This window comes from Grus americana, chromosome 10 (assembly GCF_028858705.1).
Source record: "Grus americana isolate bGruAme1 chromosome 10, bGruAme1.mat, whole genome shotgun sequence".
Lineage (NCBI taxonomy): Eukaryota > Metazoa > Chordata > Aves > Gruiformes > Gruidae > Grus > Grus americana.
In genome coordinates, this window is record NC_072861.1 from 14,778,376 (window position 1) to 14,795,109 (window position 16,734).

The 16,734-nt window shown below is 42.0% G+C and overlaps 1 protein-coding gene across 5 annotated transcripts in view; it reads right to left on the bottom strand.

Annotated features, from left to right (window-relative positions):
- Positions 1–16,734, bottom strand: part of CEMIP (cell migration inducing hyaluronidase 1) — a 111,057-nt gene that overhangs the window by 32,429 nt on the left and 61,894 nt on the right. For all 5 annotated transcript variants that reach the window (XM_054837509.1, XM_054837505.1, XM_054837508.1 and 2 more), the window contains exons 6-11: positions 16,538–16,717; positions 12,420–12,490; positions 11,612–11,707; positions 10,845–10,966; positions 8,495–8,636; positions 7,484–7,675 (exon numbers count right to left, since the gene is read on the bottom strand). In XM_054837509.1, coding sequence (XP_054693484.1) covers positions 7,484–7,675; positions 8,495–8,636; positions 10,845–10,966; positions 11,612–11,707; positions 12,420–12,490; positions 16,538–16,717 — 803 coding nt within the window. The remainder of the gene's footprint in view (positions 1–7,483; positions 7,676–8,494; positions 8,637–10,844; positions 10,967–11,611; positions 11,708–12,419; positions 12,491–16,537; positions 16,718–16,734) is intronic.

A 16,734-nucleotide genomic window follows, 5' to 3' on the forward strand; every position in this document is an offset into this window, starting at 1 on the left:
CAGCTTTTACCTGGGGCTGCAGTGGGAAGATGAGGCTCTTTGGAGCTCCATGCTCAGCCCCAGAAATGAGGGGCTGCCAGGGGCCACGAGTTTTCACCTCACCCACGTTTGCAGTTGCCTTCCTAGAAAGACCCTGGGCTTCCCTGTGGTGTTGCCCTGAAGCCAGCAAGCCTCATCAGGTGTGCGGCCAAAACCAGACCCAGCCCCTCCAAAAAGCAGCTTCGCTTCCCTTATTCACATACATTAAAAAAGCCGCTGCAGTGAGTGTCCTCCACATGAGGATACTCCGTGCTGGACCCGTGAGTGAGTCTGCCAAGCAACACAGCCTCTCATTATGAAACTGTTTTTAAGCTGCTATTTTTCAGTTTCCCCTGGAGCTGACCTTTCTTTGATTTACTGAAATGCAGGAAGAACTTCAGATAATCATAAGAACATCCTATTTCAAGCCACATCTTCAGGATTTGTAGCAGTGAAATTAGATAGGCAGTTTTGTTATTCATGTGCTGAGCTCTAGAATAATAAATGTCATGCTTGCATGTATTTAATTTAATTTAACACCAGTCCAGACATGCAAAATAGTGTAAGCACTGACAAGAATGTTAAATATGGACTAACTAGTTTCTAAATATAACTTCTTGGGTGCATGTTTTTCAGTTTGTGCTTTTGCTGACTTGACTTGTTTGGAGATAAAAGGAGAGATGTAAAGCAATTCCCTTGCAATGTAAAAGTGGATTTTGAATAATAGCTCCTTTAACAGAGTTTTGAAAAACAAACCTCTCCTCGAGGCAGCCAGAAATTCAAGCTCCCCATGGCAATGGGAGCCTGTGCTCCTGAAATGGGTCGCAGGAGACAGACCCTGGCACAGGAGTCCTCAGGTGCTGTAAATGCCTGCTGGGAACCAGTACCAGGCACTTCCCATGGGGCTGGGAGCACCACAATGTGCATTTACAGACACGTGGCACTTCCAGGGAGCTGCTGGGACATGTTTAGTGATGGGCATGAAAAAAAAACAACAAAAGAGGCTGCTCTGTGGTGAGTTCAGGGAGTTCACATGGGGACAGGAGCATCTCACTCTGCAGAGCTGCAAATTTGAAGTTAGGCTGCTGCTTGCAGCCGGCACGTGGAGCCTTCCCAGAGAGCAGCCAAGACTCTGAGCACTGACATGGGCAAACCCAAGCCAGAGGTTTGCAAACTAGAACTGAAGTGGTTTGATACTAAAAAGGCAATGCTGTGCTTTGAACGTGGGAGGAACGTATCTGCTGCTTCAGCATCAAAGCCAATGCCTGTGATTGCCCAACCGCTAACAAACCCAGGGGTCACTGATTCACCATCTCCTCCTTCGGGCTCGGTCTTGCTGCATCCCTCACAGACAGATGTTGCCTCACCAGCAAGCCAGGCTTGTGCCATGTTATAATCTAAACCAAACAAAGCCTTGCAGTGACATGGATTACGTCTCCCCACAACAGGTCTGTGTAATGGACTAGGAAAAACGCCCTGGTTTGCTGCTCTGTTTGTCGTACCGGTACCTCAAGTTAGCAAAATGTAAATTCACAGAGAACAACTTCCTTAATGTGTGGGCTTGCCTAGTAGAAGTCTTGATTCAGCAAAATATGAGCACATTTCCATGCTTATTGCTCAAGACAGTGACTATTAAAGTCACCAGTTGTTGGTAAGGACAAGGTAATTATTAAAAGAAAGTATGCATTAAGATAAACATAGATGATCCACCAATCAAGGGCATGCTTATGTCAACATAGCAATTGAAAGCAGTCTCTCCAAACTCTACTAAGCTCCAGGAAAACCTGCCATACTTGAACCTAGCCATAAAACCTGGGTCTCAGGCTTTATCAAACCTAGAAAGGGTGGAATTTTAAAACTATTTCAGCTACTGCAGATGTGGAAGGGTGCTCAGCTCTGGCAAGTTACACAGACGTCTCTGAAAACCCTCCCAGGTACATTCATGCATTCCTAAATGCCTTGGCTCTAAACAACACAAACTGCTAAATCTCCCTTTCCTCAGAAGTGAAACAGGCACTGGAAGGCCTGGGTATGGTGAAGATAAAGTGGAGCTAAGATGCTTGTGGATTTTTTGTTTTTTCTCTAAAGGGTCTTTTGTTCTCCTTGGGGCTCTCTAAGGCTAAGACCTTCTCTCTCATGGTCTTTTAATGTATCCTAGAGTTTTTAAAGGAAATGCTAAACACAAACTTGTTGGTTCAACCCACATAATCCAGTGACAGTGAATCCTTCAGGGCATCTTTAAACTCATTGTAGATGCCAGCCCAGACCTCTGTCAGATTTAGCATTTTTGCCAAACATTTGTCATCACTGGTGGTAATGCCCCTATTGCTTATATTTAATAACCAGCAAATGTTCACTCAGGCATCCTGTCAAATCCTCATTATCCTGAATTATCTTGATGGGGTTTGCTATTGCATACCTAAGCCACAAGCCTGTAAGGCAATGCAGTATGGTTTGGGTGAGCTGACCAGCTTCTGGAGTCATGCACTGCAACCTGACGTCTTAATGAATAGATATTCCTTGAATTCATAACTTTTATATGGGAAATTAAGTTTCCAGTAAAAAGACATACAGCAGAAAGAACGAAACTTTGTAAGGAGTTCAGAGCTAACTAAGCCTTCTTGGGACAGTTTCCTGCTGGGTAACTCATCCTATTATAGCCCTTCATCCCTTTTCTCCTTCAAGATCCTGCATGGTGTCCCACAAAGGTCAGAAGTACACCCTCCGTTGTAGGAGTGTGAATAGCCTTGAGTTCACGTGCGTATTATTAAGTGTATGCTTAAATGCTGTGTTGGATCAAAGCCTCTGTAGCTGTTTGGTTTCAAGGCTAAAATGAGTAGATCTTACTGCTGTGGACAGGTGCGTCAGGAGGATTGATGTGGACTGAGGGCAGTGCATCTGCTCATTCTGGCTTTAACTGAGCACTGAGAGGTCTCTGCAAGGTCTGTTAGTGTTTTATCCCAATGGCAGTGTCACCCTCTTTCCTAAGCCCACTCCTGTCCCACGCCATGCCCCCTTTCTGCAGCAGCTACTTGGCAATCTACTGACATACTTCTGTAAATGCTAGGTTTTGCCCCTTGGACCTTCCAGTTTTTCCTCTCCTTGTCCTGACATAGAAGTTCTCGCAGCTATGGGAAGATTAGGTAGGTCTAGTGGACAAAGAGATCAAATCCTTACTTAAATCAGGCTCAAACTCAACCCTTCTGAACCATTCTGTAAACTGCAGTATCTTTCTTTCGACTCTGTTTCTAGGCAAGGTAGAAGAAAGAGTTCTGAAAGATTGTTAGAAAGGGCCATTTCATGATATTTCCTGCCCAGCCCTCAAGCACCAGGGTTGCCATAAAAAAGGAGCTTCTGGCAAGTCCCATCCAAAATGATGCCAACTTCTGAACAGAACCCCATAAATCTCTAAAAGTATCTGAATTTTGATAGTGGAGTAACTTCTCTCATCCTTACAGCATGAGATGAATGCTGACACAGGCTGCGAAGTTGTTAGACAACTATGTATTTACATTTGTAATTCTAAGTTCTCTGCACATGTAAGATCACGGTAAACTCCGTATCTCTATAGTATTCGCCACCCAATAAGCAGGATTTAAGATATATGTGCTTGTATTCATAGATTCATTACTATGTGGGATAATTGGAGTAATTATGCCAGGCACAAATAGTGTTTTCATGCTTTATCAAGAGCATATAGAAGCACAAAAGAGCATTTCATCATTTTTGTTCCATGGTGAAACTTATCAGCGTTGGTAGTAACTTCATACAGAGCAACCAAGATGCAGATAAGACTTGTTTCCCAGGGAAACTAGACAAAATACTTGATCTTTCCTACTATCCAGTTCTATCATAACAACACAACCCTTCCTTCCTTCCTTGCTTCCTTCCTCCTCCCTCCCTCTGCCCTGTACCGTCATCCCTCCCCAAACCTTGTGAAGTTGGGAGATAAAACAGTTTTAATCTGTTCCCACAGAGAAAATAATCTAGGCACAAAAAATGACAAGCAAAAAAAAAGTTAAACAAAGGAGGCGAGTGGAGAAAAAAGTTCCATTTAAGTGAGCAACCGTTTGACCGGGAGCAGGACCTGCAGATCTGAGTCACGCAAACCACACTTAATCATGGGAGCTGTAATTTTGACATTAGTGCAATTACTCCAATAAAGGAGTGCACATGATCAGCACAAGATCAGTACCTGGATGCCCTCCTGTGCTTTCTCCATTGAGATTTACAGAAGTCCACAGTTAGACATCTAAATCCTACTAAAACCTGATGGGAATTTAGTATTAACGCTCTTAAGCTGTTTTGAAAAGACCAGCCTCTAGTCAATCCATTTCTAGCAAGTCAAGCAAGTATGGGTTTTGAGCAGGAAGTATCAAATATAAATAGGACATGAGCTCACTAATGAGTTTGACTTATTTGGAATAATACACTAAACCATGTCTATTAACATATTATTAAACGATGAGAGCATCAATTATAATTAAACTTTGGTATGCCAAGTGGCTGCCACACCAAATTGTCTATCCACAAAGCGGAGGTTTTCTGTCCTTTTTAAACAAAGACTCCTAAGTAGTTCAGACCTGACATTTAGGTTTCTTTAAAAAAAAAAAAATGGAAAGGAAAAAAATAAAGATTGAAAGGGATATAAAGCATCATGGGTAGGAATGGTTTTATCATTTGTCTTTCCAAGGGCACACTTTTGGAGTTCTCAGCTGCTAAACTAAACCTCTTAGGAAAATTAGACGATTCCACTTATTAAAAATGATATCCCTCCAAGATCCTGTACATAAATGTATCTGTGTGGAAGCCTTTTCTCAGAAGGAGCAAAGCAATCTTGCATATCTCACATAGCAAAAGGAAGGCAGAGATATATGATGAACATCTTCTGCACGCAATTAAGAGTGCAACGCCGCTGCGCAGGTTGCGCAGGAGCTGCTCACCTGTGCTAAGGCCAGAGGCCAGCCCACTGCTGCCTATTTTATGTACTTGCTCTCTGTCGGCCATTCTCCATTCACACAACGTTTGATGAGCCACTGGGACAAATAAAGACCTATTTAACAGAAGTCTCACAGGTAATTAACTGAATCCCAACAAGTTTTATCAAAGTCAGCACCTGATCACGGGGCAGTGGATTCACACATGCACGCCCATGCACAGACAGGTTGCAGTGTGAGCCGAGATCTCAGCGCGGTGGTGTTCGCCTCCTCCAGCCATGAGCACACCTCAAAACCCACCGCTGTGGTACTGCCGCCCGCCTGGCAGGGCAGGGAGAGCACAGGCAGAACTGTGCAGGCTGCAGGCAGCTGCAGGCACCATGGAGGGGAGGAGGCATGGAGAGCACCCACTCCCCGGCTCATTAGCGCTCCTTATTCTGGCTAATTGCATGTCATGGGACAGGGCAATGCATGAAGTTACACTATGGCTGGGCATAGAGCAACTCAAGAACCTCCTGCTCCTAAAGACAGGGGAGATCTCAGCCTTGCTCAGGTTTTATTTCATCTAGACTGAACTTAGAATCAGGCAGATCATTTTATTTGCTAGCGTGAATGTGCTTTTGTTACAAGAAAGTTGGATGTGATTTTTATTACTGGACCAGATTTTGCCTTGATTTATATAATCAGTGAAATCCCATTGACGTCAATGGAGTTGCCTGGATATAAGTAAGGGCAGACTTTGGCCCTGGTGTTCATGCCATTTGTGGTAATAAAAGGAATGTCCTAATTCTCCTGAAGAGTAATCGGAGACCAAGAGCACAATTACTTTAACAAGTGTTTCCACTGCTTCTTTACTTGAAATTCACATGAACTTTTTTGTTGTTTTTAACCCTTTATTAATCCTCCAACTACCTTACTTGACATTGTTGTAGAAGATAAATGTAATTACATGAATTTCACACATCCATTAGATTATGGGAAGCCTAAAAGAAACATTACTATGACATCTTTATTTTTACTGATGATCTTCCAAGATCATCTTCGTGATGTGACTTGTATCACACTAGCCTGGTACAGTTTTTCCAATAGCTCAAAAGTTGTTCAAGAAAAATATTCAGCTTGGACATGTGTTGTCTTTCAAAGTACTAGTCATTTTAAGTCATAAGACTATGATACATTCAAACCGTGAATAACATTTTTCTTGGCTTGATGAACATCTCTCTTTCAAGCCATCCAACAATGAATGGCTAGAGCTCTGTGGGGGAGGCAGTTGCCAAAGGAAGCATATTCGTACCTTCCAGAGGACGTTGCATCAGAGATAATGGTGAAGTAGTTCATTTCACAGAACTGAGCAAACTCCCTAGTGCATTGGATGTTCAAAGTGCTGTCATGGTTTCTCAGAAAGATCTTACTGTAAATGCAGACAAAACCTCTGCCTAGAGCAATTGCCAGCAAAAGATAACGTAACATGCATGATTTGCCACCCAGCAGATGCTGCCTTTGAAAGACAGCCTCAGCTGTTACGTACTTTTATATTGTAAAATAACTTGTGATTTTGTAAAGCATAGCAATTAAAAGTTCTTGATCTATTCACAGAACAGGCAGATCACGTGGTATTTCCATGCTCAGTTTATCAGCGTGCCAAAATCTCATTCTGGAAGGAAAAGATCACTTCACAGACTCAAGTGCAGATGCAAATCTCCCATCCTGGATTTCACTTTTATGCTCATACTGGTAATAGTCTGCGCTTCATCATGGTTATGCTACTTAATTGGACTTAGTATCCGAAAGCTACTTTGCAATCATTAGTCTGCAATGTGTTTTCATCAAAAGCTATTTGTTCTGGATTTGAGCTAGTCACCTTCCAGGGGAAAACGCTGTGGCTCTGCAAAGGTTCCTGCTAACTCAGGGAGCTCTACTGACTCCATCTCCCCCAGTGCTGTGGCTCAGGACAACTCGCTGGCCAGAAATGTTTGGTTAATACATCACGTCTAAGCAACGCTGTCTAGAGACACAGTTAAGGAGAAACAGTAGCTTCAGTAGTACAAAACAGGATTTCTAAAATGTAAGATTACAGTTAAATATAACTTTCTTAGGAAGATAGCCAGCTGCACATTACTTCACAGCCTTACAATCTCTCACGGTCTGCTCCTGCCCTAGCCCACTCTTCAGATCAGCTGTACTCATCTCCTGCTTTCTAGGAAGCGACACATTTTCAAATAGAGTAATGTAAAATTGAACATTTCAAACACATGACCTGTATTTGTTCCTCTTAAATAAATACATCCATTCAATAGTGTGCTTGGGGACAAAAAATGGAGTCGGTTATGAAAAGGGAAAGCAGAAAGGAACCAGAATCAAATTAGATGGCTTTCAAGCATGAAAGACGTGTTTCCCAAAAACATCTAAAAACTAGCCATCAAATTCAGGTATCTTTCACATCTTTGCAATTCTTCATGGAGTTACCTCAGCACAAATGACGACATTTGTGAACTGCAACACCAGCATGACAAGATGAAGCACCTTACCTGCTACCTTGACCTGGGTGGGTCTGCAGGCTCTGCATGGCAGTACTTGGAACTCCTCCGCCTGGTACATGGAGTAGTCGGTGCTTGCAACCACCAGCCTGTCTCCAGGTTTCCATGAGCTCACGTCATCCACCAGATTCAAGACCGTGCTGTTCACATTGGTGTCAATGGTTACTGTAAGCTTTGGTTTCACTGAAAAGCCAAAATGGAAGGGTTGAGAATTCAGTTAATCTTATCAGAAAACACTTGCTTTTTTTTTTTTTCTTTTCCCCTGGAACACCACCAAAAACGATGATTTCCTCATGCAACAAAAAATAGTTAACTCTTCCAAACATGCTTTTCACTGGCTTTGGCTTGGAAAGCAAGCAAACAAGAACGTGTTTTCCTTTAGTTGAGGCAGGTGGATTTTCCACTAACCCCAGGACTAAATTTAAATGTAGCTCTTAGTGGCTCATTTTCACCACACCCACTTAGCAGCAGCACTTGTGGGTGCTGGGCACTGTTATTTACAGCAACCTAGTGGTCTTTAAGGTAATGACTGTTTTTTCCAGCAAAACAACCATCTTCCACCCTTCTTTTCCCGCCAGCTGAGCGCCGAAGAATCCTAATGACCTGTCTAATGACCAGGTTAGGGACACGGTGTTGGAATTAATAACTGGAAAACAGAGTATTACGTTCAAAACCTGTTGTCTTCGTGCACTCTGATTGACTACTCCTACCTCATCCCAAAATGCTTCAGCAAAAGACAAGATATTTACAGGAAGGGACTTGCCAAGTATTTGCCATACCCTTGCTGGGTTTTTAAGACACCACCCTGTTGCCTCTGTTAGTGCTCAGGAATTTTTCCTGAGATAAATCTTCAGCCATTTTATCTGTGCTCATGTCAATAGTCCAGCTGTAGTTTTAGCTTCGGAAATTACTCAAGTTGTTCTTACACCAAACAAGAGCCAGTCATCGGAAGAAAGTATTTCTGCTTTTCCCCTGTCTGGCTTTCAAACATGGGGCACATACCAGATCTGCCACACAGGAACCGTACTCTGTAGTTCTGGCAGCCTTCGCCCGTCTGGTCCTTGCCATGGCACAGAAACCTGTAATCGTGGCCACTCTTGTAAAAAACCTCGATTGTTAAATTAGCTCCATCAAGCGTCATTGCCTGGAATGAGAATAGAAATATAAACCAGGTGACACCCTGAGGTGAAGAAATTTCACCAAAACATCGAGGCCATCAGAAGAGGCTTTTGCTCTGTTTTCGGTGCAGCACAACAGTTGTATAACAAAGCAGGGTGACTGTTACATGTACTACCCAGCCAGCACTCCAGCTGGTGCTCAGACACAGCTATTTTATCCACAAGCTGCATAGATTATTGCTAGGCGCATGCGTTTCTCCTGTATCTATATTAAGACCATGTGCTTTTTTGGGAGGAGATTCTGAGCTTCATTAATATCTGCCTCGGTGCCCTAGATTTTCTCTTGCTGTTGGTTTGAGGGCAGATGAAAACACTGAGCACAGATGCTTGCACCCAAATGAACCCATGGTTTCAAGCCTCTTCACTGCACCCATTTCATTGCTTGTGGCTAGCCTATGAATGAACCTTGCAGAAGAAAGAGTTGGGGGTCTTATTTCTTCTTCGCATGGATCAGTGTCACTAAGAAAAAACAAAGCTGCTTCAATACCCATTGCTCCCAAAGGAACAAGAAGAGGTGGCCTTTTCTCACATACAAGTACCAGCCTGTAGAGCTGCCTTGAGAAAAAAGGCCGTATCATGCCAAGAAGCAGTGCGATGTGTAGCCTCTCCTGTGTTCCTGCTGGGGCAATGTCACCCCTCAGGGTCATGTTAAATTTCACAGTCCGGCTCTATAGCTTGCAATTCTCTTGACCCTTTCACAAAAATGCGATGCATTGCATTGGGCAATCCAAATATCACGTGCATTTTAACAAGGCACCAGGAGATAAGGAGTCTTTCAATAAAGGGTCTGATCCTGATTCTCTCACTCATGCAGCCCTTCCTTATTAATGCATACACCCCGCTGCCATGTATAGGATTAGCACTGTCAGCTGAAGGAATGTGCCTCTGGCTGTGCCGTGCTTCTGCTATTATCATCGTATCTTCGATTTTCTTGTATGTAGCATAGCTGGAGCAGGCCAGCTGCTATAAATCAGTGTGACTTTATGGAAGTAATGAGCAACACCAGATTACACTACCTGAGGATTTGCCCTAAGATCTGCAGGATAAACTGAAAAATGTTGTCTTGTTTTTAATATACATGGGGAAAAAAAGGAACTGTCATTTAACAGATGAGAAATAAAGGTTTGCTTCTTGAACAGAAGAATCTCTTTCTCGTTTCTCTTTTAATACTCATGCTAGAAGGTGCTGTATCATAACAAACATCTGACCCCTGTTTTGAACTAAGTTGTCACTTCTAATATATGTATATGGAAGCAGAAATGAATGTGGATTTGCTAAGACCTGGCAGAAAATTATAGGGCAGTTTTTTCCTTTCTGTTCAAGAGGAGATTCTTTGTAACATCTAGCCCTGGAAACTTTCATTCATGCTGTCAGCATTCCCGTTCACTTCAACAGCCGCATTCTTGTGACAACTCCACTGGTTCAGAGTATGTAGGAACCTCAGGTTTAGCCTCCCACAGATATGAAGTATTATATTGTCTTTTGCTAGGCAATGCTTCTGCTATAGTTGTTTAGCCAGGTAGACATATAAAGTATATGGTGAACATGTGTAAAAAAAAAGCTTGGGTTTTTTTGCCTTTTTTTTTTTTTTTTTTTGTCCTTAAAAAGGCTTTTGCAGTCTCAAAAAAGGTATATGATTTCTCCTTGGCATGCTGGCCTGATGGCATAATTATAATGTTTAGCCCCAAACAGATTTCAAATTTCTTTCCACAGAGAAAAATCAATTGATGCCAAGAAATGGCTGCAAGCTTACCAATATTTTTGACAACTACTACAGCTGGTAGCTTTACAATCTCATTACATTTTGTGACTAATTTTTTAGGTAGGGTCCATTCCAGGACCATTTAAAAACTTTGAAATTTTCATGTGTTTTTTCCTTTTAATCTTCCAGCAGGGAACCACATATTTCACGATAACATCTGTGCTGTCCATGACCCCATCTGTACTCCCGTTCATGCCAGAAGCCAGAATTTACGGAAAGGAGCTCAATTCTATAAACTTTTGTCTCAGAATTATACAAGACTGGATACCAGATCTTGTTATGCATTAGAGCAGTAAAATAATCGGTGTCTTTTATTTAGAAACAAAAATTACTGACAAGCACAATTATTTTGGGGTTCAGTGTCAGTCCAAAGAAGACTTGCCCCTCTAAAGCGAGTGGTAAGCTAGCCTACCTGGATGTCAATGGGTTGCCTACAGATTTTATCAGGATGAGCAGCTTTGAAGTCAGAAAGCTTCTCCACGTCCTTAGATCTCGCTTTATCAGGCTTCTCAAACCACTCTGTCCATTCTGCATCTGGAGACAAGTGTAAACAAGAAAAGTCAGTTGAAAGTCAAGCTTAATGAATGCAGCAAAAATGCATGAAGCATAATATGATCTCAGATATCATTCATAACTTTCTTCACTGATGATCTGATTCCTGCCTCCTCCTGCCAGTCTGTCAGCTACTTTTAATGATGCTGCGAAGTGTAACCAGCCAAGGGAGAGCAGAGTTATTAAAAGCTACATAATTGGAGTATGCAGTATGAGCATTATTAATAGGTATGGATTTTGGATCTGTGTCCTCCTTAGCTGCCTTTTCTGATCTTCAGATCAAGTTACGACCAGTTACTGTATGTTGTCTGAAACATGGACGTGATGACTATGCAGTCAAAAGAAGTAAGAGGTTGTGTGTGATCTCTTAGATCATAAGAGATGGAATTTCATACCCAGTGCAGTAAAGGAAAAAGGATCCCAGTTATTCAGAGAGTCCTGGAGACAATTGGGGAAAGAATCTGTGCATGTTCTTTACTTGCTCGTTCTTTACTTGGGTTAGCAGCAACGTAAATAGCAGCTAGCGAGTCCACTATCCCCAAATGGAAAAGTATTGCAATAAAAAGGATGATTCACCCTATTTGTCAACTGTCTAGCACCGAGTTAAATGCCACACAGACATCTTACCTTGAACCCACTCACTAGTCGAAGAGACGTTAAAATATTCTCCATTCTCAGCTTTGAATAGCTTGAATACTTTGGCCACAGCTGACCCTTTGTGACCTGCAAAAAGCCCCGAAATTTTGGTAAAATCACTGAATGCAAGTGATAAAAGTCAGAAGTGAAAAGTAGTGGTCCATGTGTGTTTGCATATTTTGGGTACATTATCCAGAATTAGCCCTGCACAGCTTCCAGAAAATTTTACTGATCTTGGAATGAGGCTTCAGACACTTTTATAACTACTTGGACAATCAGGAGGAAAAATCTTCAAAAATCAAGAGAGGATAAAAAACCCCAATGATTTGTAATATATCGCTATTTTTATTGATGTTGTAGCAAGCCATGTTGTTAGCTGCTCTTGAAAACGTCATGAAAAGACACAGACTCAAGTCTTCAGCTTGCAAGAAAATGGTTTTGCCAAGAGCATTTGAGGCTACCAATACAGGATACACTGATTAAATTTTCAGCTGGTGTGAACTGGGTTTGTTCCCTAGCTTTGTGTCTAAGAGAGTACACTGGTGCAGGATCTCACCTTTTATCTCCAGGTTTGGATAACCTAGGTTATACCTCACTCAACTGCTTCAGCTGCATTAATGGGAAGAAGCAATATATACAGTATACATATATATTCAATTAAATATGCCTAACCATCAATTTCTCACAGCTTCAATGTAATGCAGTGCCAAGTGAAAACACCATTGACCAAATTAATCTCGGCCATAACTCCAATAACTTCCAGAGATAATGTCAAGCCAGTGTTTTGTGCATGAATTACCTTGATATTCAACGTGGTCTTCAACAGAAGAGGAGGGATTTCCTTTAACGGTAATAAAACTCCATGGGTGCCTAGAAAATGAAAATGAGAAATGATCAAGTTATGTAATGTATGAGATGCATATTTTTATAGCCCAATGTTCTTGCATTTCTCAGAGACACCATGTTCAAAACAGTCAGATTAGTGTTACAGGCAGCTTGGTTGAAATTAAAAATATCTTAACACTCTATATTTCTTCAGTAAATATATCAAAAGAGAAGGAAGTTTGAAGACAAATCCCCGCTTAATACACTCCCATAACAAGTGTGTTTCTCTTTTAAATGAGTGTTTATAGAGGCTTGTGTGTGACAGACCCATAGGACACTGGTAACTCCTTGGGAAGCCTGAAAACCTTTCGCGTGTGTGTGTACACGCACACTGAAGAATACGGGAAAAAAGCCACTTCTGCTTAAATAAATTTAGCTCATGCTGAAACCTTGTATATCGCAATTGTCTTTGGAATGACCCATGAGAATTTCTAATAGACAGACTGGCTGGCAAAGGGCAATAAAAAATACCTAGATAGTCTCTGGATATCTAGTTTCCTTATTTTGAACATTGAACAGGGATAAAGGTTTATGAGTCTGAATTCTCTGCTCAGATCTGATCCTGTATCAGAAGTAAGTTCATTAAGGCCTGAAGGTTATTGGTTGAGTAGGTTCAATAGCTATCAGCAGCACTGGAAAATGACCACATGGATGAGTAAGCAATGGGGACAGAGACTAAACTGCCTCCCAACCTTGGAGGTGAACCCAATTAGTGGGGGTTGGGAGGAGTGTTATCTTTGAAATAGAAGTTCAGGCATATCTGCTCTTAATGACTAACAGAGTAACAAATACGCTTTTAGGGCCGTAGGGAGACTGTCATCCCTACCCCGAATTTAGCAGACAGTCCTGCACATTAAATCGTGTCTCTATAGGTATAAATACCCAGTGATTTAAATTGCCTCAGGATTCACCCTTGAGTTTTGCAGGTCACCTTACATTGACCATCTGCTGGTATAAGCGAAGTTATAAACCCCTCTGAGACTTCAGAAGAAAACATGAGCAGACATTGACGGATCGCCACTACAACACGCACAAATCACCACTGGCGTGAGCTGGGCTTTGCTGGGCTTCGCAGCCCCGGGCTGTGGGGTGGGCAGGAGCAGGCTCGGGGGAGCACTGGTGCACCCCATGGCGTGCCGAGGCCCCAGGGGAGGCAGTCCCAGCGGCGTGTCCTCGGCCCGAGCGCAGGACAGGCTCAGCGGAAGCTGCCAGCACAACCGCCTCGGGAGCCTGCCAGCGAGCCAGATGCTCCTGCTGGAAAAACTGCCTGTGCGCCAACTGCCGAAGGCACTGCCGGGCTGTGATCTCCATCCAGGGAGAGAAGGGGGGCGGGGGGCAGGAAGGACACTTTATCACTCAGCAGGCAAGATACATTTTGTTTTAAATGATTATTATTTTTTTGGTCATTAAATTTGAAACGAATGGCAAAAAAGATGATGGCCCCCAAATAATCTGAAAAATAATCTAAAGAATAAGAAGCTAGCACGTTCTGCAACTCAAGGTTTGGCCTGATTTCATATGTTAAAATGTTTGTTCCTCCCAGCTGTTTTATTACTAAAAATAGTTTTAAAGTCATTCAACCCTAAGACATCAGGATAGATGCTGTCTGTTTGAGCTACATGAAATGAAGGGACCAGTAAACCCAGAGCCAAACCAGTGATGTTTGGGTGGGATTCCAAAGAGAACAACTGTGTCACCAAGAGCTGAAAGGCTTTCTTTTAATTTATTTAGTAAAAGGAACGGAAAAAAAAGCTCATGCTTGAAAGAGCAAACTCCCTTTTCAAAAGGACTACAATAGAGGAGGAATGCAAGATTTTCCTTTCGTTCCTAATGTTCCAGACTCAGCAAAGAGGCAACTGAAAGAGATGCCAGGAGCACAGAGATATTTTTGGATAAATCAGCATTGCTCATTGGCTCTTCCACAGCAAGGGGGAGTTGCACAACTTTACAATCTGGCTGAATATGGAGCAACTGGAGATAGTCAGGAATTTGTCCATACAACCCTGCCACCGCCTCAGTCAGAAAACAACCCAGCCTACGGTTGAATAGCCTGATTCAAGTAGCGCCTCACAAAATGTGAAAGAGAAATTTCCTATGCCAAATTACTGCCTGGAGCTTAAACTCTTCTTGTCTCAGGGATGCCCACGGTCAGCCCCAGCCATCGGCAGGGAGCTGAGAAGATCTGACAACCAGGATTCAGCAGGACTGGCCAGCAAACCCTGGCTGCTGGGTGGAGAGTGATGAGACCACGTAAATGGGCATCTTAGAAAGAAAAATCTATCTACTCTCCTCTGTCAGAGCCTTCCTATGCCATAAAGGTTACAGTATGTATGTGTGTGTGTAATTTTCTCACCCTGAATATTTTTTTTAAGATCTTCCAAAAAATTCTGAAAAGCACCTGTCAGGTGTATACATCCTCATTCATGGTTACAGATGTGTCTGAAACATAAACCTGGTTACGCTAAAGTGGAAGTTCAGTTTGCATAAGGAGAAAAGCTTGGGTACATCTGACAAAGCTGCCTGTCTTCCACTCTGCCATCTAACTGCCTTTGGAAATCTGGTCCCAGCTGCAATCCAGATTGATTTTTTTTTTTTTTTGGAAAATTGATGAACTTAAATGCTGAGAACACTCCTAAAAATACAGTCTTTTAAATAATGCGCCAAGATGCGGGTATTTTACCACACACCAGTATGCTGGTGGGAGACAATATTTATGAACTACTGCTACTACCACATTATGGTACCCACAATGTCCCTATTATTTAGATAAGGAAATATTGTGGTATTTCAGATAACAGCATGGCAAGGATTAGCTTTTTGACTGCAAACAATAGCAATGTTGAAAGTTGTACTTCCATGGATGAATTTCTATGGTATTTCCATTAGAAGTATTTATGGCAAAGAAGCGAGAAATTGGCATTAAAACACCACAGCAGCCTAAAAACATCAAGTGCAATTTACTTTTATAAACTTATGTGAAACCCATCAATTTCTTCCTGTTACATTATTTAAAAAAATAAAATGTTCAAAAATCCTTTTCTGTTTCCCTAATTTCAGTCTTTGAAAAGAAACCCAGCAGGCTACTGGGCTTTAATATGGGGTCTGGGTATTTGAGAGCAAGTATGGCACTGATGGGAATAGCCTGGTTTTGGAGACTATTTCTGCAGCCTTGGTTGATTCTTTGAAATGCATTATCTGGTGCACAGGAGCCCCTGTTAATATTTGACACAAACTCTTCATCAACCACCTCAAATCTTACTCCATCTGCGCATGCCCAGCTGACACTTGTCTGTTCCCACAGACTGCTGTATTGAATCACTTCTCCCTACAAGGCAGATTTATTTTTTTGGTGTGTTCTGCAGTGACCCTCTTATTGCCTCTTAAAAAACCAAACCAACAAACAAAAAACCAAGCCTACATAAATTCAGATAAACACAAAAAATATAATTGCTACGGTTGGGTAAATAGCAAATACTCTCAACAGTGTGTGTGCCAACACAGACACTGTGTTGGCCACAGAAGTACTTACGGTCCACAGCGTAAATTAATGCTTGCTAAATTTCTGTGCTGCACACGTCCCTGAATATGCATTGGACAAGCTGAAGAATATGCTGTATGTATGTCTATATGTATTGAGCCAGGGCTACGTGGCTATTATTCTACCCTCCTTAATGTTCAGCCCATCCAATCCACTGTGTGTATGTAGATACGCTTCTTAAATCTTTGTGGGATGGCTTGAAAATAAATTGGAATAAGTAACTTGTGGGAACAATATATTGGAAAAACATCTTTTTTAATATGAATCATATGCTATTCCTCAATCTGCTAATAAAAATACCCAATATAGGCACTGAGTGCATCTTAAACTATCTAATTAACTGCTAAAACTTCACATTGAGAAGTTTCCCTCTTTTTTTTTTTTTTCTTTCCATGTGAAAGAACTTTGTGCCTTTGAGAGAGTGGAATTATTTGGACATTTCAGGAGCATAATAAAGCCTCTGTGCTGGGAGAACTGGCAGGACTGGCACATACCTAAACCCAAGGTGGAGGAAATGCTTGCTGCCCAGTTTGGTCATTGCTTTCCTGGCCGAGTCGTCCAAGTTTCTAGATCCTTCATCGTTCACTGCAACCGACAGGATCATGTCATTTGCAACTCTGCCCAAATACTGGGCAAGACGTATGCTTTCCTCTTTTGCTCTGTAGGTATCAAACCTGAAGTGATAAAAATA